The 27083-nt window shown below is 43.1% G+C and overlaps 1 protein-coding gene across 1 annotated transcript in view; it reads right to left on the bottom strand.

The window, feature by feature from the left end:
- The window catches only part of LOC308293958 (cyclin-dependent kinase 17-like), a 44809-nt gene extending 18155 nt beyond the window's left edge, over positions 1-26654 (bottom strand). Inside the window, exons 1-2 of the mRNA XM_080736637.1 lie at positions 26334-26654; positions 1064-1215 (exon numbers count right to left, since the gene is read on the bottom strand). Coding sequence (XP_080592763.1) covers positions 1064-1193 — 130 coding nt within the window. The 5' untranslated portion in view covers positions 1194-1215; positions 26334-26654. The remainder of the gene's footprint in view (positions 1-1063; positions 1216-26333) is intronic.
- Between the last annotated feature and the right edge of the window lie 429 nt (positions 26655-27083).

The following is a 27083-nucleotide window of genomic DNA, read 5'->3' as shown; positions in this document are numbered from 1 at the left end:
TATTACACACAATGCAAATCCGGATCATGACACCACCTCTCATCTCTGCAGCTGCTGGCCGCGCGTGTGTGTCTGTTTGTCTTTGGTTACATAATAAGATTTGGACCAAAATGCATCCATAATCGCAGAGTTCAGATCCCATCTCATCTGGCTATTCCAGTCTTCCTCCTCTCTCCCAATTTACTGTTGCACACACAGACTGCTCAAATCTCCTCTATGCACGCACACACACATGCACGCACTCACGCATGCCCCCTATGCTTCTCTGTCCCCTCACACCACGCACAGAACACTCTGGCCAAAACTGGTGTTAATCACCAGACAAAAAGCTTTTTTACACACCCCAGTTAGTTCTCACAGGAAGTACGTTGTGAGGGAGAGGAGAGGGGAAAAAAAACTTGGATGAGCCGATTGGCTGTAGGAGAAGGGGGAAAAAAAAACCTAAAACAAAGCGTTGTCCTTTGGAAAAATCCAGGAGAGGAAGAACAAGCTGGAGCACGGTTTGAAAGAGTCTGGGGCTCTGTGTGAAGAAGGGGGAGAGCACAGAGAGAGAGAGAGAGACAGAGAGAGAGAGACAGACAGACAGACAGACAGACAGAGAGAGAGAGAGACAGAGAAAGAGAGAGAAAGAGAAAGAGACAGAGACATGCATCAAGATACCCGTCTGGTTCCACACAGTCCTCCAAGTTGCTGAGGCAATGTCATGGAAACTCTGGAATGTTTCCAGACCCCAAACACCATAGCAACACTGAAGCAGAGTACCAAGGCACGCTCCCTCCCTCGCACCCGCAGATCTGCTGAATATCAGTGAAGAGAAGATAAGCTGCCACGCAACCCTCGCTTTGTTCTTCCACCTTAATAGGTCACACAGTTTTCAAATGCCTCCCACTGAGCGATGTAATGAACTGTACCATCTGCATGGGAAGGGAAGTGTGCTGTGAGCGTGTGCATGTGTGTACTGTATGTATGTGTGTGAGATTGGGGTGGGGATGTATTGAACTGTATTGAAGGTTGGTCATGAAGACACTCGTGGTGACAGAAGAGATGCAGGTCGCTCACTCACCGCTGTCCTTCATCAGACCGTTCTCCTCGATGGTCATCTGCTCGGCCAGCTCAGAGAGAGACTCGTCAATGGTGTGGCTTCCCCTTAGCGTCTGCGAGAGACGCCGCTTGAACCTCTTCATCTTTTCCATTGAGCTCTCAGGAAGGGGAGGCCTGTGGATGGATACAGAGTAATGGGGTAAAAGAGTGAAATACTATAATGATTAAATACATTTACAGATTTTAAATACATCTCGCACGCACGCACGCACACACACACACAGGACCACTAATGATAAGACCCCAGTGTGAAAATCACAGTGTCACACAGCTCAGTGTATTACATAACAGTTTTGTCACTTGCCACCTGTCCTAAAATACCAGCAGTTGTGCGTTTCCCGGAAAATTCCCAGTTCCCACTACGTGAAAACAATCATACGTGGGACTTTGCAGGCCATGACATGTTGCTGAATTAATGGGTAATCAAAACCGCTTTCAATGGAAGAAGATATGAAAGAGTACACCTGAACCGACCGCCTCGGGCTGCGTTTCCTAATCCCACATCAAGACGCAAGTGTCTGTGGAGCAGACATGGTTAGTTCACAAGGCAAAGAAGTGGTGACAAGAAAAGATCAGCACGCCAATGCCAATTGTGACTCAGCGAATGCGGGAGCTGTTACTTTACTGTTCTGGGAAACATGGGACGAGCTGGGGAGAGATTCCTACCCGTGGGTTTGGGAGTATGGTCCTGAACACACCGGACTGTAAAAGCAAATCCTAAACCTGGGGATTTGTGGCTCAATGGAACAGGACTAGCTCGGACAACATCCAGTTCACAACACACATTCCATACGCGTTCACAGAGAAAAGGAAAGAGAGAGAGAGAAAGAAAGAAAGAGAGAATGAGTGAGTGAGTGAGAGAGTGAGTGAGAGAGATGGTGAATGTTGAATGGCAAATATGAGAATCCCCATATTCTGTGTCACTAGGACAGAGCAATGTACTGTATGGATAATATATCAGTATAATTGTTCTAGCTGCTACCATTTGCCTTTCCCCACATAGGCATCGCTATTCATTGTTTATCAAAGGGTTTCTTTATGTGATTTTTTTGTGAAACTGAAAACACAAATAATAGTCATCCCCACAGGCCACAACATCATCACAAATTACAATATCGACAAAGGTAGAGTATATGATTTTAAATATTAGCCCAGCTCTGCTCTCCCTGCGACCTCAATGGAGCCATCTCTACTCCACCACTAGTACAGACATGGACGTATGCCTGACTGTCTCCCTCTGTGAGTAAGAGCAAAGCATGATGCCACATGACTTCAACTTCTACATTCCCAGGGGCTAGAGCTGCCTGTCAACGACTCTCCACCGGCAGCCTTCGTCTCCTAGTCATCACTCATAAAGTGAACTGCAGGATGTAGTACACGTCAGCCATGAGTTGACACAAGACCATGGCGAGTTGGGACAATAGCAGGAAGAACCAAAACACTGTGACAAATGTAGTTAAGCAAGCATTACTCATAGACTCTTGAGCTAAACAGTATATTGTGATCTGCCACATAAGTTAGTCATCAGGCAATCAATGATCAAAGACAGTCAATCTTGTTATTCATGGTACTGGGATAAGACGTGCTGTAACTCAGCAGTTGAAACAGTTGCAAGTCAAGCTAGTTCAGCCACAAAGTATGTTGAGGCTCCAGCATGGACAACACAGTTCTACTGAACAACCCTCTGTGACCTTGCATTCAAGTGAGTCAGTGTTTAAAGCAGCAATGCAAAATTCTTTAGTGAAGGAAACATTTTTACCCATCTGTAGGGTAGAGCAATAGATATACTGTAGCTGAACTGTATGGATCCGATAGTATCAGTGTGTATACATAAATATACTAATAAATAAAATACCTTTAATAAATTGTTAAAATGCAGGCACAATTTAGTCAAATAAGACTTTTAAAATAGTACAGTAACGGTAAAAAACAGTAATGCAACATCACATTTTAAAGTAAACATTGAAAATAAACATGAATTGTTTAGTGCAACTGAGATATCATCACATGTTAAATTACGTATTACCACATCGGTGCATTCTAGGTTAGCACAATCGTCGATATCTATACCAGTATTTCAGGCCATATTGGAGGCATTTCCGGTAACAGAATAACTCTATAATCATACATAAATGTTTAAGCTACACAATGTAATTGTTTTAATTAATAAATGTGTATTTTGTACATATACGTTTTTTGTCTCCTTGCTCTTCTTGAGATATTTAAATAGTGTCAAAGGTCATGTCTCACCTAGACACAGGATCTGACACGAATTTTGACTTTAAGATCAAGATTCAATTTATCCCCTGAGCAAGCAGGCAGGTTCTATTTGCTCAATGGTAAATGTCAGCAATTGCACAGGATAACGGGTTCAAATCCAGGGTAGAAGAGGGAAGTTACATACAGTGTAACTATCCCAATTGTGGTGGTTGGACGTCACGTGGTCTCCTAACTCTTCTATTTGACATATTAAAATCATGTTTCCATTATGGTCCCTTGTACTCAATTCATCCTTATGACAGACAATATATTGCATATCAACAACAACACTAAAAGCAATAAAATAAATAAGGGCAGGGGGCGATAGATGGGGCAGACTTATGTTGTTTCTGAGTGACAAATTAAAGGGAGATCCGGGTTAGAATCACGGGTGTTACATTTGCCATCAACTCTCTCTGTCGGAAGAGGACATGCATTAATGGCATAAATGTAAATTGCATATACTTTATCATACAGGATTATGAGCTTATATACAACTCCCCGTTATATACATTCCCATAATGTGCTCTGCAGAAAATGGAAACATTATGGCAGCATTGCAGGCTAAAAAAAGGTTTATCGGTGGGGTGGGGGCCTGGGGGGTACATAGGCTCAATCCCCTGGCTGTAGGTCTTGGCATGTGGAGCTTTGGACATGATCCCTGTCCCCAACCCGAACCACGTTCCCCTGAGAGGGGGAGGTCTGAGCTCTAGAGCTCCACTGGGAAACAGCCAAGAAGGGGTGTGATGTAGGAGGGTTGGGTCCCAAACTCCTCGATTACTAGTTGCCACAGCAACCCTGCTGCCCCCCCCCCCCCGTACTGAAAATGCAGAGCAAGGCGGAAAACAACTTGCAGATGTTGTAGTCATACCCAACTCCAACCCCCCATGGCGTTCGTTCATCCACAACTCCCCCTCCTCACCCCGACCCTGTTCTCCATCCCCTCCAAACCGGCGGTCGCGATGCATCATTCACAACTCCCCCATCATGCCCCAGCTGTATGCTAAATTCCAATTTCCTGGTCAGCCCGCCGTACAGGGATAATAAGCAGAAGATAGCAAGGGAGAATGGGGAGGGAGATAGCGGACATGGGGGGGGGAGGACCCTATGGATGCTGATGTTATGTGATGCCAGTGGGCATCTTTAGCCCACATATTGTAGATACTGTCCTCTTCCCTATTGCAGCCCTGAGCGGACAGTATGCTAACAATGTCCAGGGAGCATCAGCATGGCTGATGAGGGAAAGCGTGCAGGCGCACGCAGACGCAGACACACACACACACACACACACACACACACACACACACACACACACACACACACACACACACACACACACACACACACACACACACACACACACACACACACACACACACACACACACACACACACACACACACACACACACACACACACACACGTTAACATTCCACTGTGGCTGCCCGTCTCTGCAGAAATCATCATCCCTGCATGGAACTGTCCCATTTCAGCTTAGTGAACCAATCACTACAAATCTACCACCATGATCATTATCATCACCTCAAGCACTGTCAAGGGGTTAGGGTCAATCAGGATAGGATATATGAGGCAAATGGCATCTTAGACACTTTGTATTGTAAAATATAAGTTTACATGAATACACAATACATACATACACAATTACACATACACTCATGGTGACCATAATGGTCAAGTAGTTCTCTGGGTTAAGCAGTGATCCAAACAAAGCTATATACAAAGATGTGGGGGGTCGTTGGGTTGTGTCATAGAGACCTGTGCCATCATGACATCTTGACTCTATAGATAGATAGATACCTTTATTATCCCAAGGGGGAAGATCGCCCAGAGGCAGCACAGCAGTATAAGGTTATTTACAAAGTTACAGAGAAGTATGAAAAAGATAAAAGAAAAAACTAGAACAGAGTACATTAAGTACAGTAAGAGCAAGGTACATCAAGAAAGGGAACAAATAATATAAATAAATAAATAAATATATATATATATATATATATATATATATATATATATATATATATATATATATACATAAAGTGTCCTAAAGCACAACTATCAATAGCCAAATCAAAGTGACCATAACAGTCAATGCTAGTTAGTGCAACAAGTATCTCACCATCATGTCAAACACAAGCAGAAATACTCAAAAACTACTAACACACCCTAATAGTGCAGTGTCCAAACTCCAAAGGTCAGAGCGATAAAAACAACAAGAAAGGGTGATGCAGCAAGACGCACAAGAGCACCCTCCCTGGAAGGTCCAGGGACCTATATATTCAGATTGTCACTAGAACATCATCAAAATGGTGAATAACATGAAAATTAGACGCAAGGCTCTTACCTACTTATAAGTAATTATTTTATCAGTCTGGAGTCTGGACGCAATTTGGCATGAGAAAACATACGTTTACATTGCCAAAGCAACTGTCACAAATAAAATAAAAACAGTTGAAAATGGAGAACATATATACAGTTGGAGGGGGTACAGCATTGTGTAAACAGAGCTATGTCGCATTGTGACATTTTATATACAGGTTATAAAGCTTTTGGAACAAATAGCAGCATTGTTGTATTCTCCCAGTATGGGAGTTTTTCATCATTGGTCATGTTTTCAAACTCACTTCGGTAATCTGTGTATAATCTGTGGGAAGTGTGTAATCTGTGGGAAGTGTGTGTAATCTGTGGGAAGTATTTGTCTCTGATGTCTTGGTATAGTGGGCAGGTGGTTAGAAAGTGTAGCTCTGTTTCTACCACATTTTGTGTGCAGTGAGTGCATAGTCTATCTTCCCTTGGGAGCGGGGTCTGTCTGTGGCGGCCTTTCTCTAATGCAAGGCTGTGTTCGCCGAGTCTGTACCTAGACAAGGATTTCCTACGTTTTGGGTCGTTTACTGTGCTCAGATATTCTGCTAATGTATATTCTCCTTTAGTTCCAAATAGCATTCCATTTGCTTTGGTTTTGGGTTGTCTCTTGGGTTGGACCTACACAGGCAGGCCTCCTGGTGAACCCCTGTCACTACTGCCATTTAGAAATAAATGAATGAATGTTAGAGGTTAAGAAGGAGAATGTGTTTTGTTGAGTGTGTTCTGTGTTTAGTTTAGTCTCACTTTGTTATGAATTATAATTTTATAGAGAAATTGGAAAACATTTCACATTACTGTAGGATTTACCAAATGAATGAAATGCTTTTTTCCCCACAAAAACTAAACTAAACTAGAAGCAGTGCTCTTCCGAGCACACGTCTCTACCAGGTCAGGTATGTTATTGTGGCCTCCTGGTGGCGCTATAATAGGCCAATGTGAGAAGGGTGCCATGTCTTCTTCAGCCTTTAACGTCAATGTGACACTGCATGCATGATTTGAGGCATTTTGTTCCAAAAATGACTTTGGCAAAAGTCAACCTGGTGTTTGTGCTATGACGTGTGAAAAGAGTGGCATTTTTTCCTTGACCTAGTAGGAATGTGCGTGCAGAATTTCTCTGTAATCACAATCTGCGTTCATGATCATTTTCATGGTCATTTTGTTAAAAATGGACCAATCCTGCAAACTTTGGGAGCCAATGTTTGCCAATTAGAATGGAATATGAAATATCGGACAGATCTGTCTTGATCACATGACTAATACTATAGAGTTACTGTGTAGTGATTTGTGTAATTTTTGATCTGAAGGAATAGTAGGAAAAAATGTGTTTTACATAAGTCGGTCACCTGGTGGCGCTATAAAATGCAGATATGAAAAATGCAGGGTAAAGGTTTTTCCTTGGCCTCTAGGGAGTGTGCATAAAACATTTTACACTGAGCAGTGGAGTTATAGGTTAAACCCCGAATCGGCCTGTTATAGCGCCACCATGAGGCTGATTTGAACATTTTAATGTGCCATTTCTTCCTCTGCCTATTGGGAATGTGCATGCTCAATTTAACCAAAATCGCACGCTGCGTTCATGATTTCAGGCATTTTATTCAAAACGGATCAATCCTGCAAACTTTGGAAGCCAATCTTGGCCAATCAGGATGGAATATGAGCTCACGGACGGACAGGGGCGAAAACATAGTCTCCCTCTCTCCATGCCTTCGGCCTGGTGGAGACAACTAAAGTGAGATAGAGAGAGAGTGAACAAGTGCAATTGTTGGCATGACTCGAGGGTGAGCTCAGCCTTGCTTTTTCTAAAGAGCAGCCTTCTCACCCTGGCCCAGACAATGAGGACATGAGTGTAGGAGCTGGCTCCATTATGGGAGGCTTATATAAAGGCCACCATTGTGTGAAGCAGAAAGCGAGTTTCCTGTATTAAAGAAATTAAGAAAAAGAAAAAAAAAAAAATCTAAGGAGAACATGGCATGCTGGGTCGAGGTGAGGCAGCAATCAGGCATGCTTCCCCCATACCGAGGGGCAGGTGAGGCTTAAGGAAGCATTGACTTGACTCTTGAACAGTGAGGTGCAACACAACCCATCACTGTCGGCTGTTCTTTCCTCTTCCATTGACCTCGTTCACACCGCGGTCATCTTGGATCACTCACATGACCACGTAAGGAGGCAGCCTTCATTACAAACCATTGTAAACAATGGAGCAATTGTCCCGCCCATCATATTAACTATTTGTTGTTAGATTGTTCCTGATTAATATGCAAAAATCACGATGCAGTAAGTTAATATGATGATGGCAGAGCAAGCACTAGTCTGCACAGATACTGTAGCAAGTCTTTGTACAGACTACAGAGTAACATTGCAACTTAACTATCATGAATATTGTGGATGTACCCTTCTTTTGAATCATTTTGCGATGTTGATGTTGTCATCTGCACATTTAAACAGAACTCATATTTTGGGACCATCGCTCCATTGTTTACAATGGTTTGTAATGCCGGCTGCCACCCTATGTGGTCATGTGATCCAAGATGGCTGCGGTGTGAATAAGGTCAATTGCTCTCTTTCCCTCCTTCTGTTCTCTTCTCACCTTTCCTTTCACACTTGTTATCTGTGTCACTAGAATTGAAGACATTCAAGTTCATTTATTTGTGTGTCCCCGAGGGCGATTTGGTTGCAGCAAAACATAAACTCCACTTCTGTTAGTACAACTACCACAACATTAAACGTGTCGAAATAAATTGATAAACGTGCTCTGTCTAAATTTAGCCCAGTGATTACAAGGCAAGCCATGAATACTTTTGTTGAAGAGTATCTAATAGACCTACTGTCTAATAGGCCCTACTTTCTTATTTTCTGTCTTGTTATGTTCTTAAACTATGATTATTATAAAGTCAAGAAGCTTTGGCAAATAGACATAGCAATATACTTGTTTTGAGTATATTGCACTCACTAGTACAGGTCCTATGACACAACTTCCCCTCTTATCTGTGTTTATATATTTTTGCTAGAATCCCAATATTTAATCAGGTTTGCAAACCTGATTCTAGTATAAAGAGATCGAGCTTCTAGTTACCAAGCGTTCGAAAATGTCCACCATGGCTACCGGAGGCGCACTTAGGTATTTATAGTTTGTATTTGCCAGTGTGCTCGGGGTGCCCAGTGCTGTATATTAGGCATCCCTTTTCTCTCATCCGTTCGGACTAGCGACTGGTGGACTGGTGCCTAGTCACCAGAGCGTCATCAGCAAAAACGAGGGCTTCCGAATGGAAACGAATGAAGCCGAATGTCGGCCATTGTTGTTTTCAAGGCTGTATTTCTTAAACCTCTCAAACTCCCTTTTTTGTGGCACGGAATTTACCATAATTATTTTAGGATAGTATTTAGTTGTTTCAAAGTCATGTGTGTGGTCAAGGGATAGCCAAATGGAGACATCTTCTTAACCGGTCACCGTCAGGCCTTATCCGTCACATAGCCGTTAAACGTTAAGGAAACGTGTTCAAAATGCGCTATTTTACCCATTTAAAAAAGGGAAATGCACCCGTTTTTCTTCCATAATAAAGTTCTATATTTACATATTAAAAACAACAATATAACGAGGAGGAAGAAGAATACGAAGGTTTTTTATAAGAAATGTGTTTTTTGCAAAGAAACGATAGGATTGACATAATCACGTCTGTAATGTAACGCGGCTGTCGCTGACGGCGTATAACAGCAGTGAGAGGCTTGCCTATCTTTCACACGTCGCTTCAAGTAGATCAACCCTTTTCCCCTGCCTCTCCGTTCCTCTGAGTTTGTTGTGTATAGCGCAATAACTTCCAATCGTATGACTTTTGGAATGGTTGACACATCGGCTAAGAAACGTAGTGTCTGAGATTCACGTTACAAGGAAGCTTTGTGTTTGTTTTGAGTTTGCTGATGCGATCATTGCGCCTCTGTGAGCTTTGTTATTCTCGTATAGCCTACTCTGTGTAACTAAGACGGCTGATTTAATGTGTTTTAAGCTCTTCTTTTCTCTTTAAAACGGGATTCAATTCGACAGGTGACAGGGTCTGTTTAGGAAAATCCAATCAGAGCATTTTTCGCTGTTTGTTTCCTGATGAACAAGCTTGTGTCTCTGTCAGTGTGTCGCGGACATATGGATGTTACTTTACATAGACATTGGTGTCGGGGCTTACACAGAAATATGTGACCGCATCGCCTATAGTTGCATAAGTGATGTTACACAGACATTGCTGTCTGGGGCTTTTGGTGTGACATGCAGTTTTCTTTTTTAATCGGTCACCATTAACCGTTAGTGTTTTCCGTTAACCAATCAGTAGGAGCAGTCCATTAATGTTGTCTGCAAAAAGCAACCTCATGGTGGCGCTAGAAGAGAGGCATGTGAGAAATCAGAGAGATAAGAGTAAGGCCAAAAGTGTGACGTGACGGTGACGTGACGTACAGACTGATGGAGGGACTGACAGACAGCCGGTGGAAGTTTTTATAGTAACTTGCGACCTGACGGTCGCAACTATTCTGTATTAAACGTAGTATTACTTACTTAGTGTTTCTGACGTTGTTAGCCATAACATCCGATTCCTGAAAGATCTAGAATTACTCAAAATGTTTCTACAGACTATGGTCCTTTTATTATACCGTACATTTGAATGAATATTGTACTTGATTCATTGACCAAAAATTTCCTAAAACACTAGAACGTGTCTACCTTGTTTAAAAGTACATATATTTGATCCTTCTCTTAGGCAATTAATTGCAGCCTCTGAATTAAAAAAAAAAGAAAAAAAAATCAATTAAGTGTTAACTGTGTGTGCGTGTGTGGTGACGACAGAGGACAAATTCGCCAGAAACTGAGGCCAACAGCAGGCCCGGGGGCCGATGAGTGACGCACGGCCACAGATCTCTGTGACAATAAGACTTGACGCTGATTAACACTGCTGCTATGGTTACAACAGCTTGACTGACAAGGCCCGGCTGCTCTTCTCTTTCCCTGTATAAGCTCTCCCTGTGACTTGGTAGTAACACGTGCGCCCTGCAGTCACACTCGCTTTTTTAGAGCCCAACTGAGATGGTTTTGATGATATACTGTCACTATCAACGGATATTATTTGACTGTTTTTCCCCAAAGCTCACGTGACCTTGAGTCGTAAATAAATTGGCAATCCTACATATAAATGAGGAGATGTCTGTCTGTCCTTTGCCCAGTTCTCCTCAGTAGCTGGAGAAATTAATCTGAATTGGCACTCAAGCATTGACCATTAACCATATGCACCAAATGGACGTGCGCGTGAGCGTGTGTGTGTTCGCGCTGCGGTGACGGGACACACGTGCGTGTGTGTTGGAACTGTTGCAGCCAGGTACCCAGCCAGTACAAAGTTACTTTCCATCCCTGATATACTGTGTAGGGATGGGCCGAAAGCAAAATTCTTGGCCGAAACCGAATACCGAATACTGGAAACATTCCACCGAATACCGAATAGCCGAATAATACATGTATATAATTTATTTTGTATAATAAATGTTTGTACCATTGCTGTACCTTTGTTGTAAAGCTACCTGATTATGGCAAACCCTAACTTAAATAATAATCACCATATGGTTCCATAAAACATTTATTTCTCACTTTTGAATGCACACATAACAAAATAAAATATTTTCTCTTTGCAATGTTAGCATAAAACAAAGTCAAAATAGTGCAACTATTTCTGTAGTATCCTACAGAGATAAACGTGCATCAGAACAAGGTGCTTAAAACTGCAGAATGATCTAGGCCTACAACAAAATATTATTGTAAACACAAGGGCTGTAACAGCCAGGCCTTCAACAACAAATGCACATACTGTATGTTGCAAAATGATCTAGGGCCCAGGGGTCCTCAAATACAAATCTTGAAGGTCCAGAAATATTTTTTTGAAACAGGTCCAGGTCCGAAAAAAAGGCGAAGGCGAAATAAGGCGGATACATTTATACAGTATGTACTGTATGTATGTATGTTTATTATAATCATTAGAATTGTTTATTTTAATTATTATTATTATTATTTGGAACTTTGGAAATCTCAGTTGGAACTGTTACCCCTGCTACCTGATGCTGGATAAGCGGTTGAAGATGGATGGATGGATGAATGGATAATTATTTATGCATGTAGAGTAGGCTACATTATTTACATTTATTGTGTAGCAATAAAACACTGGCTTATAGTTTAATTATTGGAAACTAAAGAGCATAAATGCAATATTAGGCTTGTCGTTCAGAATGGAAAATAAAGTGGAACTTAGCGTGAGGGGGAGAGGATTACTTGACATTCAGTTAGTTGACACACGTACTGCACAAGCCAGACTGACTGTGCTGATTGACTATGTCAAATGACCAGTCAAATCAGGGTCAACGAGTCATAGTTATTAACCTAACACAGCCTAGGATAGCTGGCAATAATATGCGACGACACATCACATTGTTAAAGACGCATGATCACGCATCGCGAGTTTCGCGACCATTTCTCGTCTAATGCAAGCAGTTGGAGCCTTACATCGTGGATATTAATGTGTTGCTGTTGTCCTCTCCAATTGAACAGCCAAAGGTAGAAGATCTCTAAGTTATTAATCCAGTGGGAGCAATGGTTTCCAAGAGGTTTTAGCAACTTTTTTAAGGCAGCGAGCGGCATGAGTGTGTGGAGAGGAGAGGAGAGGGGAGGGGGGGAGCAGCATGGAGAGCAGACTGCGTCGGAGACTCGGAGGGAAGGAAAACCTTTGATCTACAAGCCCACAGCACGTTGCACCCGCGACGCTTTGTGGGCTTGCAAATTGGCGTAGGGGTGTGTCTTGTGAGCCTGTGTATGTGTTTGAGCGAATGAGCACAATCAGCACATACACACCCACCCACGCACACACAAACACACATCACACACAGTCAGTCCGATCGTCAGATACAACTGTGCGGAGATTTCTCAGAAATGTGCCGCGGTCCGGACATGGACTGCGGTCCGCCTATTGAGGACCCCTGACCCTGTCCTTCACACTATTCGGTGCTCAACTATTCGGTTTTAAAAGCTATCCAGCCGAAAACCGAAAATGCATTTTTAGCCATTTTCGGCCGAAAATTTTCGGTGCCGAATATTCGGCCTCATCCCTAATACTGTGCACAGTGCACAACCCAAACTTATTTTAGGTGCTCATATCCCCGGACGGGTATGGACTAGTTTTAGTTAATTTAGGGTTATATCAGATCTACAAGCTCACAGTGTGTCACATAGTGATGCATTTTATGTTAGAAACTGTACATCTGCTATTTTCCGTGGATGATGTCGATATGATTTTTGGCTGTTTTCCATGAGCAGCATGCAGAAAAAATAAGACCAGGTGCAGCGGAGCATGCATGCTCGGCTGCTCGACACTTCTGGGACCGTCTGAAATGCATCCGATGGAATCACAAGCATCATCTACTAGACTCTAGAGCGGCCGTGATCAGCTGTGGCTGCCATGCTGCAGTCGCAACGAAACTCTGCCCGGTGGAATTTCATGGATCTCATACAGTGGGGCAAGCTGTCAATCTGGGTGGGCCTGGGCCTGGGGCCAGGGAGGGTGTTCTGACATTACACTACCCACTGACTCCTACAGGTTGGCCGGGGTGCAGGGTGCTTGTTCAGAAGGGAGCAGAACCTCTCTGTGAAACTCCTCACTGTAAGGTGAAAAGAAGCGGCTGCCTGGCATCTCCATGTGTGTATCGGAGGAGAGACGTGGTTGGCTATAGGGATGGGACGATACCCTTATTATCGTTTATCGTGATAAAAAACATTCACGATAATCATATAGTGGAAATGTAATTTATCGTGATATCGTCCTCCGTCATGCACTGGGATCAATTCACCTTTTATTTGCCGAGATGCATATCTGGTACCACTTAAACCCTCTGTAATTGGTAAAAGCCACAAATGTTCCAGTTCCAACTTCCACCCCAGGATAATGGATTTTGATTATCGCGATAAAAAAAAATCGCTATTTCTTTTGTCACAATAAAAACGACATACATTTTTACATCGTCCCATCCCTGGTTGGCTACCCTCCCCAGACCGGTACAGGAGGCAAGTGACAAGGACTACAATGGGGGAATAAGTTACCACTTCCACTCTTGCAACCCGGAATCCAATCACGCATCTGAATGAGAACAATAAGCACTGCTTATCCTAAACATGACAACACTGTGCACGCATGGGATAGAAGACTGACATGAATTATTACCGCTCTGCCAAAACGGACACACTTGTCTCTGGCACAGACAACTGAGAGATCAAGGGATGCTGTCTGATGTTATCAGGACAGGCAGACACCAGGAGGGACGTGCTCTTATGCAGCCTAAAGGCGGTGGGGTCTCTTTATACAAACAGACAGGTTCATTATGAAGATAATGACCCAGGAGAGGGCTCAACTGATCTGAAGTGAAGTAACAGTACCTAGTCTTTGTTTGTGTGCCGGGTATTAGCATCACAGATAACAGCGATTATCATCTGCATCTCCTCTTCACCCATATTTATCATTCCTCACCAGCAGGCCTTGTCGTTACTGGAGGCCTTTGGCTGTTAAATCCACTTTACCACATGAACCCGAGCATCCACATTCTGTGATGTGAATGACAAAATTGAGCTTGTAGATTGGCTATTTTTGGTGAAGAGATTTGACGTCCATGAATAAAAAGGAGGGCACCAAAATAAATATCTCAGGGGGACCCTGGTCAACAAAGTGTACACTGTATAAGTGCCCAAAATACTTTCTTGTATGTCTAACATTTTTTGAAATTCTTTTAAATTTTATGTGGGAAATTACAATTTGTGACATGGCAAAAATAGGGATGCCCTGGTTAGAGTTCACAACAAGAACAACAGGCCTCTGATCATTCTCCACACCAGCAGGCCTCATCTTTCCCGAAAGGCTTTTATTGGCTGTCAACAGGAGCAACAGGCCACAGCGCTTATCTGAGGCCGGGTGGCAACCTGGGTTATCAGATGTATTAGTACCCATATCTAACAGCAAACACAAGCACTACTCTGTGGCTTTACAGCACTCGCAGTCAGGGACCATGCAAAATATCCATCCTCTGTTTTAGTCAAAGTCTGTGTTTTACAACAGGGCTCTAGGTTAGTGCATTGGCTTGAGAAACCAGGATGTACATTTGCAAAGGCCTGAGTGGTGGTGAGAATGTTTGAATTTCAGAAGGGAAATAATATTGTTATTAATTAAGAGAGGCCGCAATAATTTGTGTGAGCATGTATATCCAGCCTGATTAATTAGTTACAAAAATCTTTTGAGACAGGGTTTGCAATCATATTTTACTAATAAACAAGCCACAAATGGGACTTTGTATCTTTTTGATGTAACTGGTAAGCTCATAATTACCAAGTAATTATTTTAGAGCATCTCTAATGTGGCTAGCTATGCTATTACAGAAATAGCCTAGTACTTTGGATGGAGTCTTATGAAGTGAACAAACACGCCATCTGAAAGCTTTAAAGAAATATGCTGTGTGAGGGTAACGTAGGCAGTATTTGTCCATCACCTGTTTCTTTCAGACATTAAAAGGAGAAAATGATCCAGACATTTCAAGTGAGTAATAAGCCTGTACTGTATGACTCAATCAAACGGGTCGGGTTCATAACCAGATGGCCCCGCACGACTGCTGGGTGACAGCAAAGGGGACACGTCCAGTTACAGACTGAGGGAGTTTCGGGGTGTGGAGGGTAGCTTAATTTGCTACATAGCGCCTGCATTTGTTGTCCAGGCCAGGGCAACTGTATTCATGGTATAGAATTAAAAGCTGGTGCCAGATTCCTTGTGTTAACAGTAGTGAAAGAGAAATAGTTTGTATTCACGCTCTATGTATAGACAGGAGCGTGGTGACTGTGATATAGTCACATAGCAGCTGCTCCCCAGAGAGAGGTGACATATTAACCTTCAGCCAGCTGTCCCATGGCCTGCTGCTTCAGCATGAACCCAGAACACACTCACACAGGCACACATACACACTATTTACACTGATCATTTATTCTTCACACATAACAAACGTTTTTCATTATTGCATTATTGCCCTTACTCTTACATTAAACTTTAATGTAAATACTTTGATACAATATTCACTGTAATAGATCAACTGTATAGACCAGTGGTTCCCAAACTTTCCAGGTCGAACCCAAAAGAGACATTAGACGTTTGCCATGGACTAGCAGCAAAATAGCAGATCTACGAGCTTGTAGATCAGCTATTTTTACTACTTCTTAATAATTTTTCTAATTTATGGAATTTCTTAAACTTGTTTGTTTATTTGTTTTTAAAACATATATTACTAGAAGTTTGCGGCGCTCCACGACGCTCACGTCTAGAGATCGCGCCCGCTGATCCAAGTCATTCAAGACACTGAACTATTTTGGTGCAGCATTGTTTCCGCCCGGACGGGTTACAAACAAAACGGTTTTTAACTAGTACTTCCTGAGCGTCGCGGAGCTAATGTTTCTAGTAATTTTAAAACTATAACATGTTCTTTGTGATGTAGATGACACGAAACATACGGCAATATGAACGCGACCGCTGAGTATAAATTGGGAAAGTTAGGAGAGAGTATATAGCAGCATGTAGTGTATTTGTGTGCGGCGGTAGCAGTTACAACATGTTAGCATCGTCTATGGGAAACTCCATGTGAAACATAGCAGTTTGGGCTAGCGAGCTAATAATTACTATAACGTGGCTTTAATGTCTTCTTTGGGATGTACAGACACCAAGATTATGGAAGTATGTGAGCAGTCCTAGCGGCAATGACTGCTCACATACATTGGCTAGGACCTAGCCAATCAATGACGCCTCCTTACAAACAAATACCTACCATCTGGGCGTGGAAATAGCCACATTGTATAAAAGGATTATTTGTAATAGGAAAATAAAATGGATTTTTTTTGTTGTGACCCATAGAATTTGGTCTGTGACCCACAAATGGGTCCCGACCCACTGTTTGGGAAACCGTGGTATAGACTGTATACTCCATCGCATGATTGTGTCGCAAGCAACTCACTTGTTGATCTTGTAGTTGGCAAGCAACTCTGTTGTTCACATGCACTTCTTTCCTGTACTACCTATCCTGTGTTCTCATTGCTATAGCTGCTAAAATACCAGAATTTTCAGACAGGAATCATTAACGGTTTATATGCCGCTTTTCCAGTACATGAAAATAGCTCAACTAACTCCACTTCAGATAGTACCCCCCCAAAGTAACTGGTTGTCAAGGTAGCTGGTCGTCATAGCGACGTCCAAACTCCTGCATAGGAGCGTAATAAATAATACTTAATTTAAACGCTAGTGCTGTCTGTAAATTATCCATGTAAAAAAAAAAAAAAGATTTTGTTAACATTTTAGGTGAAGAATAAGTTGTCAGGTACTTTTTGCATATAAGGACAGCCAAAAAGACAAGTAGAGACGAGTTGAGCCAGTGCCATGCGATGGAAAAGTGACTTTATATAGGTAAGCCTCTCACTGAGTGTGGTACTATCCTGTGTATGTGTCTATGTTTGTTCTACACAAAAAAACGAATCTATTCTTAAGTATGCACACACACACACACACACACACACACACACACACACACACACACACACACACACACACACACACACACACACACACACACACACACACACACACACACACACACACACACACACACACACACACACACACACACACACACACACACACACACACACACACACACACAAATATGATCTGCACTGGCCCTCATGGGGATCACTGCCGCGTGGCTACAGCTGTTTCACGGCGTGTCATGTTTCCCTGCTACCACCATCCCCAAGGTCCTCACCAAGGGAACCATCCAACGTCAAACCAGCACACACCAGCAGGCACTACCACAGTACCACCAACCATCCCCTCACCCCTTGCCAGGTACAACGACGACACCTCAAGCTGCTTAATGTATTTCCTCAAACAATGTCACATCAAGCAAACTGTTAACTTCCACACAGGAAATGAGAGAAAGTCACCTCGCCTCCCAACCACTCGACTACGACTCACCCTGCTATAAACAGAGCAAGATATGTTTACAGGCTAATTGTATATCTTGCTAGCCGGGCCCCTGAATTAACGCAGTAAGATTGTGGCTATTATAACATGACAACATCAATGATGTTGTCAGTGAGTGAGCCACCATAAGCTACAGGCTATATTCATAGACTAAAGGGCAGGGCTTGACATTAACTTTTTGAGGCACTTGTCCTTTGGACAAGTACATTTCCCAAAAGTCACATAAAAATGAGACATGCTGCTAACGACCCCCCTTGCTCCCTCCACTCCATACTATCGCCAGTCCATAGTCTGCATACAGAAAAGGTTAAACCAAGAGCCACTTGCTTAATGGACAAGTACTTTCCTTTGTTTGTTTTTTTAGATTTGTTTTTGGGCTTTTATGCCTTTATTGATAGGACAGTAGACTGTAGACAGTAGAATCGAACCGGCGACGCGGCCAGGCATCCATGCCTATGTGGCAATGCCTAAGTGGTATGCGCCTGGACCGGTAGGCCAGCGGATGCCCCGGACAAGTAGGCTACAGCTTGTCCGGAAGGATTTATTACTTGTCCCGGACAACAGGACAAGCCTTAATGTCAAGCCCTGCTAAAGAGAACTCAGAATTTCATACACAATCGTCTTCTTTCTCCTCGTCAATGATACTCTTCTTCAGACTGAACAACGCTACATCCCAACTAATATATCCGCCATTATTTTACTCTTGACGGCCACTGTTCTGTAATTATGCAGTCGACATGTCCCAATCATTTTAGGCGAAGATTTTTCAAAATATGCTCACAACAATTTGCATTGCAATGCATTTTGAGCTTGTAGATTGGCAATTCTTTATAGTTATTTGTGTTTATTTGTTGTTATTTTTGTTTTGTTTTTTCAAATTGACTAGAAAATCTTTTTGACAAAATGTAGGTCAAAACATTAGTAGTGGTCTAGGACTCTCTCCTAAAGTGGGATTGGCAACGGACCCAAAAACTGGCATCATCTGGCTCACTTCTCCAGAACAATGTATATCCTATACCCAAAACACTGTTTCTCTCTCTCACACACACACACACACACACACACACACACACACACACACACACACACACACACACACACACACACACACACACACACACACACACACACACACACACACACACACACACACACACACACACACACACACACACACACACACACACACACACACACACACACACACACACACACGTTAACTCCAGTCACTTTGCAGAGAGCAGGAATTCCATGAAGGCTACCCCTTGAGATTCCTTGAAATTACAAATACCAGCACTCCTCAAACATGCTCCACATGGTCCCACAGGGGGGTCAAGCAATGGATTAAATGGCCTCATTCTCAAGGATGATGTATCATGAGCTTGGCACTGCCATGTTTTGAATAATGGGAACAGGAAATAAGGGAAACATCTTAAAAATGGGTCAGTAAAATCCTGGGCAGGTTATCAGCCATGCAAGTTGATACATGCACAGCACAAGCCCTTCTTTTCAAACAGTTGTAGACCTACTTGTGAACATGTGAAAATGATGTTGTAGTCTTATACATAGAAAGCTATCAAAGCTACTTTTACTCTGACGGGTTTCTGCTGCAACGCCACCATCATCTCTATCCAGTGGTTTTCAAAGGGGTTCCAGGGACGTCCTGGCCCCAGGGTTCCTTGGGGGTTCCAGGGGGTCCCTAGCCTGATTTCAGAATCTGAGAGTGGGCAGGTCTATGGGCTGGAACCAGGCTAGGGGTCCCCTGCCAAAGTATCCTATTTCACCATTTTCCAATCACTTAAAATTATTCCGGAACAAAAAAACAAAAACAAAACAAAAACAAAAATATGAATGACACTATTATTTTAATATTGCCTCCATGACTATTTCTCATGGTCACGGACAACAACGACATCTAAACAACGCAATGTTTTGTTTAAACCAAACATTATTTTCATTTCATAATCAAAACATTGAAATGGGGGCGGGTCTACTACTCCGTGGGGGGAAATCTCGCTTTTTCGACGTCCCAAATGTTCGACAGCACGCAACTTCGACGCGCCGATAGTTCGACTTAGGGATCGCGAGATTTCGGCTCCGCTGTTTCGACGGCACGGTTTTTCGAAAAAACTGACGCCGGTCTTTCGACAGGGCGGCACGGTCTTTCGACTGGCCGGCACGGTCTTTCGACAAGGCTGCACGTATTTCGAAAAAAAAAAGTCTCTCTCACACACACGCTCACCGCTCCTAACCCAGCCTTACCTCCCCCGACCCTATAGTGTTTTGTTCTTTCTCGTCTTTCTTCTCTCTCTCTCTCTCTCTCTCTCTCTCTCTCTCTCTCTCTCTCTCTCTCTCTCTCTCTCTCTCTCTCCATTACCTGAGGACGTGGGATAAAGTAATCTCTCTCTCTCTCTCTCTCTCTCTCTCTCTCTCCATTACCTGAGGACGTGGGATAAAGTAATCTTTACGGGATAAGCAGGGCCGTGCTTAGGGCCTAGGAGGACCCAGGCAAACCCCAGTTTGAGGCCCCTGGGTCGGGACCCATGTGTGGGTTGCGGACCAATTTCTAGGAGTCGCAAGTAAATGCCTGTTTACATTTGGTTTCCTAAACTTTTGTTTTTAATTATTTGAAAATATTTTCAAATAATTAAGATATGAGAAAAATAAATCACGAGTTTAATGCAAACTAGCATTTTTTTCAAAAATAATTCCATATAAACAAAATAAGAAAAAGCAATTGTGCTTCACTCTCACATGAATTTTTATAGCTACAAGATAACATAATGGGAATATCAGAGTTATTACCTACAAATAACTAACTACCTTAATGATAATAAGAACAAGAATAACTTTTAAGTGCCTGTTTTGCAGTGGTTCTCAACCTTTGTCTCACAATAAATACATGTAAATGGATGTGTGTCCACAGGCAGCCTGTTAATTATATTTCAATTCATAGCTACTTCAATTATTGCCTTTATGCAGACAAATACATTTACTGCACCCAGCATTTAGCTTGTCAGAGTGGTCTTGTTGGAGTGCCTCTGTGCGGCTGCAGAGTTCACGTGCAACTTCTTCCAGATAGATTGATTGATTGATTGATTGAAGACTATTAAAAGTACAGTTTCATGACAGTACAGTTCACTGGTACAAGCCAAGGTCAACTAAAAGGAGATCCTAGTAAGCTTTTCGGCTTATTTACACATACAACCTTGAATGACGGACAGATAGAACTCCATCATTTGCAAAAGGGGGGCCCTGCGATTTTCACTTGCAGGGGGGGCCTGCGATTTTCAGGGACTATAGTAGATTAAATGGTTAATCGGTTATTCAATGAATTTATACATGCATATCAATACCTATTAGATATGTCACAGCAGGGCATGTATGCATATCAATAGACCATTGTCTGAACCTGTTAACTCATGTAATGTATGTGTAAGTGCCGGCCACTTGACATCATTCAAATCCCCCCCCCCCACCCCTGCAATGCAACTACTAGGTAGTCGATGGTTCCACAAGGTGCCCTTTTTTTTCACTTGAGCACCCCCCCTTCAAAATGTCTCTGCACGCCCCTGCCTCTTAAAGTGATCCCTGACAAGTAAGCCATGTAGGCCTTAATCTATCTATAAATGCGAGAAGTCTCTGCGTGTCTGCGTGTGTGTCTGTAATCCACGTATCTCGAGAACCGTTCGTCCCACCGGCTTCAGATTCGGCACGCACGTTCTCTGCCGTGGCGCGGAGTGCAGTGCCGGGCCTCGACCCGACCCGACGCACGTTTTTTCCGAAACGGCGCAAAACGTTCGGAATCTCCTTATGCGGAGCTGATTGTTGACATCAGGCTGTTCCGGAGGAAATCATGTCATTGTGACATCACTTCATAAAAGGCTCTGACATCACGTACACCACATGACCCCACACTCCTATGACAACACGGGCATATTTACATTGTTCCCGAGTTGGCCAGGGCGCCGACTAGACGCTCGGCCGCCCATCTCCATATATGGGCATAAATGGACGTATCGGCGCAAGCGCTGACTCATTGTGACATACAATGGACGCAATCTCCGTATATGGGCATAAAGGGGACACAGATACAGAGATCTCCATATATGGGCATATGGGCATTCTGACATCACTTCTGCTGACTCAAAGACAAACAGGCAAACAGATGGTCAAAACGGGTCCTGCAGAGATCTCCTTATATGGGCATATTTACATTGTTCCCGAGTTGGCTAGGGCGCCGACTAGACGCTTGGCCGCGCATCTCCATATATGGGCATAACGGGTCCTACAGAGATCTCCATATATGGGCATATTTACATTGTTCCCGAGTTGGCTAGGGCAGCGACTAGACGCTCGGCCGCACATCTCCATATATGGGCATAAATGGATGTATCGGCGCAAGCGCTGACTCATTGTGACATAAAATGGACGCAATCTCCGTATATGGGCATAAAGGGGACACAGATACAGAGATCTCCATATATGGGCATATGGGCATTCTGACATCACTTCTGCTGACTCATTCTGACATCACTCCTGTACTTTGCACGTGTTGAATCTCTATATATGGAGATAACCGACGCATCTCACAAGCCATGGGCATAAATGGACACACGCAAACAGATGGTCAAAACAGATCTTATGACAACAGGTATAATGGGGTTTGCATTAAAGGGCGGGGCATTCATCCCCTATTTACATTGTTCCCGAGTTGGCCAGGGCGCCGACTAGACGCTCGGCCGCCCTTCGGGGCGGCCGAGCTTCTAGTATGTTATAATAACCCTCTTTAACCAAAATATACCATTTAAAACACTTACAATATATTTCTTTGAGAGAAAAAAAGTTATATTTTCAACCCATGGGGGGAGCCATTGCACTGTTCGTCGCATGCAGTGATGACGTAGAAGATACATTTTGGCTGGTCGGGCCCATAAGGTTAATATGGAACGTCAAAAGAACGTTCTCTTTACAATATTTAAAACATTGTCTTGAAGCTCAGATTAACTGTAGTTAGTAGTGTGGTGCTTTTCTGTTCTGTTCAATCAAGTAGGATGTTTCGCCGGGTTAGTAAAGTGTTTAATTCAACATCTAAAACGTGTTTACACCGCCATTTTAAATTGGCCCGTCCAGACAAAATGTATCTTCTACGACCGTCATCACTACATGCGACGAACAGTGCAATGGCTCCCCCCATGGGTTGAAAATATAACTTTTTTTCTCTCAAAGGAATATATTGTAAGTGTTTTAAATGGTATATTTTGGTTAAAGTGATCCCTGACTAATACGACAAATATGTCTTAATACATTATAATTGTCCTCTATAACTACAATGTAAAATTAAAAACACCTTAAATATTTTATTTCTTCTAGAAATAGCTAATCTTTCACTCAGTAGGGGAAATGCCTGTCGCAAGTTGATGATGTCATAAATGTCAGGTGTCATTTTTATGGCATGCATGTGCAAAAAAACAAAACACAAACACATTTGAAATATTGATTTGATGCTCATATTAACCATAGGAAGTATTAAGTTTGTTTTTATTTTCACATGCATGCCATAAATTCCATAGGGATAGATCACACTTGACATTTATGACATCATCAACTTGCGACGGGCATTTCCCCTATTGAGTGAAAGATTAGCTATTTCTAGAAGAAATACAATAATTGAGGTGTTTTTAATTATACATTGTAGTTATAGAGGACAATTATAATGTATTAAGGCATATTTGTCGTATTAGTCAGGGATCACTTTAAAGAGGGTTATTATAACATATTAAGGCCTACATGGCTTACTAGTCAGGGATCACTTTAAAGATGTATGTGACATCACAGAACACACATGAAGGAACTGCTTGGGTGATTAGGGCCATTGTTATCTGGTCTGCACCTTTGAGAGCCAAGCTCTTTTCAGATTCTAATGAGCTAATATGTCCAAAGCAATTGTTTCATGTTAACCCTCACTTCAACTGTTCTCTGTTCAACAGCTCAACGGGGGCCCATGCCCATGTTGGTTAAAACAATTATAATAATCTCATGAGGCCCCCAGCCTGTGTGGGGCTGCCTATTTTGCCTGTATGGACAGCACGGCCCTGTTTAAGAGTAGCCTAATGAATGGCCACAGTCAGTGCGCAGCAGGCTCCACCAATCACTTAGCTTACTTGTTAAAAGCAACATATTATTAAGACATGACAGTAATATGGGTGCAAAATGTACTAGCCCCATATAAACGTAAAATATACTCTCCTCCCTAGCTGTGGGCATAATAGGCCTATAATGCAAATCTGAACCTGCCGGTCTGTGTCCAATAGAAAGCTGCAGAGCATGGAGTTTTTTTTAAACAAGTACAAGGTTACATGCGCAAAAATAACAGATTTACAAGCTATCAACACCGTCGGATATACAGGATGTTAGCTAAGCTTGCAGATCTGTTCTTTTAAGCATGTGCCACCGCGCACACAGAGAGAGAGAGAGAGAGCGAGAGAGAGAGAGAGAGAGAGGAGAGAGAGAGAAAGCGAGAGACAGACAGACAGACAGACAGACAGACAGACAGACAGACAGACAGACAGACAGAGGATGCGCGAACACCCTGTGATAAGTTCTGTCGGGACAGTCTGGAGCATATTAAAGAGGTTATTATAGGCCTAATCGGCGATCACTAGTACTCCAGCTAATAAATCCACGGGGCTTCTAAATGGAGACCCACTCCCCCACAATTTGCCACAGCACCCCTGCCTACAGTTCATGTTCATAGCCTTTTTACAAAATAATTCCCAATTTGGCATTGATTATATAGGCTACTTTCAGAGCGTTTGGTGTGTGTGTGTGTGTGTGTGTGTGTGTGTGTGTGTGTGTGTGTGTGTGTGTGTGTGTGTGTGTGTGTGTGTGTGTGTGCGGTCTCCACAGAAAATTGTGGTTTGTCTGTGCGTATGTGTGAGTGAGTGAGTGAGGGAGGGAGAGAGAGAGACGAGAGAGAAAGAAAGAGAGGGAGAGAGACAGAGACAGACGGACGGACGGACGGACGGACGGACGGACGGATAAAACACAGTAGGCCTATGTAGATAGGCAGAACAACAAATAGCCTAGAAACGATAGAAGGGTCGGGGGAGGGGAAGGCTGGGTTAGGAGCGGAGAGAGGGCGAGATCATTTAGCGACCTACAACCGGGTTGCTCGCTCCTACTGGAGGCTGGAGCGTTGGCACCATGAGTCTGTCGGGGGGAGCGCGTCGCTGAGAGACTTGTTTTTTCATTGTCGAAATACCGTGCTGCCTTGTCGCAATACCGTGCCGTCTTGTCGAACTGTTGTCGTGTCGGACAGTTGTCGTGTCGAAACATTGGCATACTTTTTTTCGAAAAAGGGTGCCGTCGAAACAGCGGCGCCGAAATCTCGCGATCCCTAAGTCGAACTATCGGCGCGTCGAAGTGGCGTGCCGTCGGACAAATGATACGTCGAAATATCGACACGCTCCCCTCCGTGGCATATGAAAGTGAAGGTCCGTTAAGAACATTCTGAACATGAAAAAGTTTGCATAACCGTGCTCTATGTTGACATTTAAATTAGAGCAAATCAGCTTGCAGGCGGTTGGTGTTTAGCTACATGTTTATTTATAAACAGGAACCATTCTTTGGCAAGCGGGACAAGCCCAAAGTGAATACCAACCACACAGTATCACACACCAGTGGTGGAAAAAGCACTACAATGTTTTACTTACGTAAAAGTATCAATACTGCGATATAGAAATACTCTGTTACAAGCAAGTCTGGAATTCAAAATGTAGGCTACTCAAGTAAAAGTACAAAAGTAGGCCTATTGGTGTAAAACAAGAGAAGGCCTACTTTTAAGTACCAAAAGTATAAGCACAAAATGTTTGAAAACAGCAGATCTACCGGTTGTGGGCTTGTAGATCTGATATTTTCAAATAGCCTAGGTATAAAATAGGCATAGGGCTAAAGTGTTAAAGTGCTATGCTTAATGTGTGTTTTGTAATATTATTTATATCTGCAAAGTAACTAACTAAAGTTTTTTATTTTTTGTAGTGGAAGTAAAAGTACTGAAAATTGGAAATACTCAAATAAAGTACAAATACCTCCGAATTGTACTTAAGTAAATGTACTCGTTACTTTACACCACCACTGCGCGTGCAAACACACACACACACACACACACACACACACACACACAGACACACGCACGCACACACACACACACACACACACACACACACACACACACACACACACACACACACACACACACACACACACACACACACACACACACACACACACACACACACACACACACACACACACAAATGCCTGCATTCACGCACAGTGCTCGGTGCAGTGTGGAGTAAACATTGCTACATTGTTACCCCATTTTGTGACAATGCAGCGGCGATAACCGTGTTTGTTGTGTCAACGGAGCTTCAACTAGTAGCCGGGCTGCTCCCCCGTCCACTTGTTTTTCTGCTGTTACGTTAAAGCACCCCACACTCATTCTAGACCGTTTCCACTCACCAGAGACGGTGTACGTTGTTCCGACCCGGGTCCCCGACCTCGGAGCCTCTTTTCAGGCCGGATGCCGTCTTTCCACCGACCGTGGAGGAGGAGGGAAAAAAAGGAATGCTTTGTTGTTTCGATGTGTTAGTTTCTTGCCTCGGTCGTTGTCGCCTTATATCCGCGGGGACGTGGCGCCCAACATGACTATCGTCGCCTCGAAGTTACACTCCAGACGATGAAAGACCAGCGGCGTTATCTTTTCGAGTAGAAAAACATAGCCAACGTGACAAACGATGGTGAGGAATGGATTGATGATCGCTGTGGGACGAGCTGTGTGTCCTACTGCCACCACACCGCCGTGTCATCGAACATTCAGACTGTTCCGACTACAGAGGGCAGTTAGTGGGGAAACAGCGCCACCCCTGGTCTGTTATGAGGAGAAAACATTATCAAATGTCGCCCCACAGTGGTTCCTTCTGGAGGTTAATGTTAACATTAACCTTCAGCAACACTAATAATGTTGCAGTCTTTGAGCTATATTTCCAAAACACGCATAACAACCACCCGGTTAAAACCCCCCCAAATAATGTTTCAGAAACCCCCGTTGTAAATGTTTTAATCTCTTTAGGTCCTCGTTACGCCTGTTGCTATTTTCTGCACTGCATGACATTCATTCTAATGGGAAACTTCCCACTGATGCAATTTTACCCCCTTTTTAAGAACAGAAAAATAGCCTATTCATTAAGATATTTTTCTTCCACTCAATGA

The sequence above is a fragment of the Nannobrachium achirus genome (genome assembly GCF_963921795.1).
Source record: "Nannobrachium achirus genome assembly, chromosome: 11".
NCBI lineage: Eukaryota > Metazoa > Chordata > Actinopteri > Myctophiformes > Myctophidae > Nannobrachium > Nannobrachium achirus.
The sequence above is the reverse complement of the archived record's forward strand: the minus strand, read 5'-3'. Positions and strand labels throughout refer to the sequence as shown.